Source organism: Perkinsus marinus, assembly GCF_000006405.1.
Source record: "Perkinsus marinus ATCC 50983 genomic scaffold scf_1104296966222, whole genome shotgun sequence".
NCBI lineage: Eukaryota > Perkinsozoa > Perkinsida > Perkinsidae > Perkinsus > Perkinsus marinus.
In genome coordinates, this window is record NW_003204005.1 from 57 (window position 1) to 2,155 (window position 2,099).

At 54.8% G+C, this 2,099-nt stretch overlaps 2 protein-coding genes across 2 annotated transcripts; both read left to right on the plus strand.

The window, feature by feature from the left end:
- Nucleotides 1-255: 255 nt before the first annotated feature.
- Pmar_PMAR026867 (hypothetical protein) lies at nucleotides 256-615 on the plus strand (the record flags this gene model as incomplete). Its single annotated transcript, XM_002769248.1, has 1 exon — nucleotides 256-615. The coding sequence occupies one exon, from the start codon at nucleotides 256-258 to the stop codon at nucleotides 613-615; it is 360 nt and encodes a 119-aa protein (XP_002769294.1).
- Nucleotides 616-1,538: 923 nt separating this feature from the next.
- Pmar_PMAR026868 (hypothetical protein) lies at nucleotides 1,539-1,772 on the plus strand (the record flags this gene model as incomplete). The annotated part of the gene is made up of 1 exon (XM_002769249.1): nucleotides 1,539-1,772. The coding sequence occupies one exon, from the start codon at nucleotides 1,539-1,541 to the stop codon at nucleotides 1,770-1,772; it is 234 nt and encodes a 77-aa protein (XP_002769295.1).
- Between the last annotated feature and the right edge of the window lie 327 nt (nucleotides 1,773-2,099).

The window sequence follows — 2,099 nt, forward strand, 5'->3', positions numbered from 1 at the left end:
GCTAGAGTGGCTCTACGAGTTTAGGACGGCCGCCTCGCGTGGCTGACCACTCGTCGACTTGCCTCCGTGTCCGCTCAATCTCTCGTTGCCCTAGAGACAGTGACTGCGACACTGTGTTCTCCACCGAGGCTCGGTGCCCGAGCTGAGGACCTTAGCTTAGCGTGCCAGGCTAGGCAGAAACTCCGCCACAGAATTCAGCTAGACGAGTATTGGGTCATGCTACGATTTACGTGAGCTGGTCGCAGATTGTTTTATATGTCTACCACGTCCAGCACGCCCGACCTCTTCCGCGAAGTTTTCCCCGACTTGGCTGAGAAAGCGTCGACTGTTTGTGTCGACATGGGTATTAGTACTGTGGGTGTGCTCGAGGCGGCCCTGGAGGACAAGGAGCTGACCGACGAATTATTGAGAAGGTGTGCATATGGGGGACTCGACGGAGAGTCCGAAACAACCACTATGACGGAGGTAGCCGATGCGAAGTCTGCCAGCTCATCCACCAAAAGTCCCGGTACTGCCAGCGAAGTCGTCGGTTCCAACAAAAACTATGGTGGTGGTGGTGGTGTCGTCGTGGTCGAGATCTTCTCGAAGCTGAGGAAGACACGGTTGCTTATCTGAGCCGGTTGCTCTGGTTAGCGAGGTCACGATCGTTCGAGGCAGCAGTCGAGTGTGATAAGGGTTACAGGCTGGCTTGGCCACAAGGGGTCACCCGCCTGCGGGACACTGACCCTTCTCTCCAAGTCGACTCTGCCCTCGGTACCTATTTGAGATCCAATCAGTCTCACGAGTTGATAAGCTGTAGCCTTGGCTAAACCGGCGGTGAGCCAATCTGGCATACCCAGGCCACCTTCGGGCAAGGGTATACGTAGGCAAGGGAGCGCTATGCACTTCGGTGCTGACACTTGCCGTTTCACTCGCCAATCCTGTCCCTTCGGTAAGGATTGCCGTTATCGTAAACATTTCGGCGACCCCCAATCTAAGCCTTATTGGCAGAACGGTCAAGGTGGGGAGAAGGACAGTAGCTTCGGGTCTGATAAACGCCCTAGGACTGGGCAGGTGAAGGATGAACCATCAAGGAAGAACCCTAAGAACCAATAGCCGCGGCATTGGTTTGGTGCCAATCCAACACTGTTGAAGCTGAGTTTCCGCCATTTTCCGAAGTTTGATTAACTGGTCGCTGTTGCGTTGCGTCAGTGCCGTTCCTAGTGGTCATAACACCATAAATGGGACGGAGGAAACGTCGTTCTCGGAACGACTGTCGTTCAGTTTGGTTCCCACTTAACAAAGAGACTCTTCTTTGGGAAATGCCACACGTGAGGTCTACCCAAGCGAAGAAACAGCGAGATAGGCGCAGAAAGTTGGGCAGCAAGCCTGAAGATCACCCTTGGGTGACGTCGACCCAGGAATTATCAGCCCCAGCGGTGGAGGGAAAGCCTCGAGATGGCTCCGGGTACTCAGGGCAGTGGGACAAGCTCGAGTTTCGAGAATCTGAGCCGCCATTAATAGAGAGTATTTCTGGGATTCTAATTAAGCACACAGAGATGTTCTGTGCGGCCCGAAAGGACTTCTTAGATCGTTTCGTCGCCAGCTCTCGGGAAGAGCAATCCGCGATGAGTGTGGAGTGGAGCGCCGATGATGGAGCTTCTCTCAATAGTGTGGCCAATGAGCTCCTTGAGGACTTGACCACTTTCATCTCGGTCGCGAAGGACATCAATAAATCGGAGCTGGGAGAGCTGGCCGCCCCCCCCCGTCCCCTCTACGCGCTAGACTGCTAGAAGAACTCTGCCTCATTACGGCCCCTGGTAAAGGAGCAACGACGGAGTCGCCCGGTGAAGACGCGGATATCTGCTGGATGGTAGCTGAGGGAGCACCTTGGCATCTTGATCCCGGTTCGAGTAAATGCGGAATGGCCAGCAGTCGATACTGACAAGCTTGGCAAACCAAAGAAGGATGAGCCGTCCTTCGTGCGCTGGCCTGGCGAAAAACTCGAGGAGCTGAGGCTACGCGACTGGCCGCAGGGCAGCATTCCTCCAGATATGTATAGGCCGTTCGAAGAGCTCATAGCGAAGGAGCTTCGGCTAGGCCGGTTATCAGAGACTAAT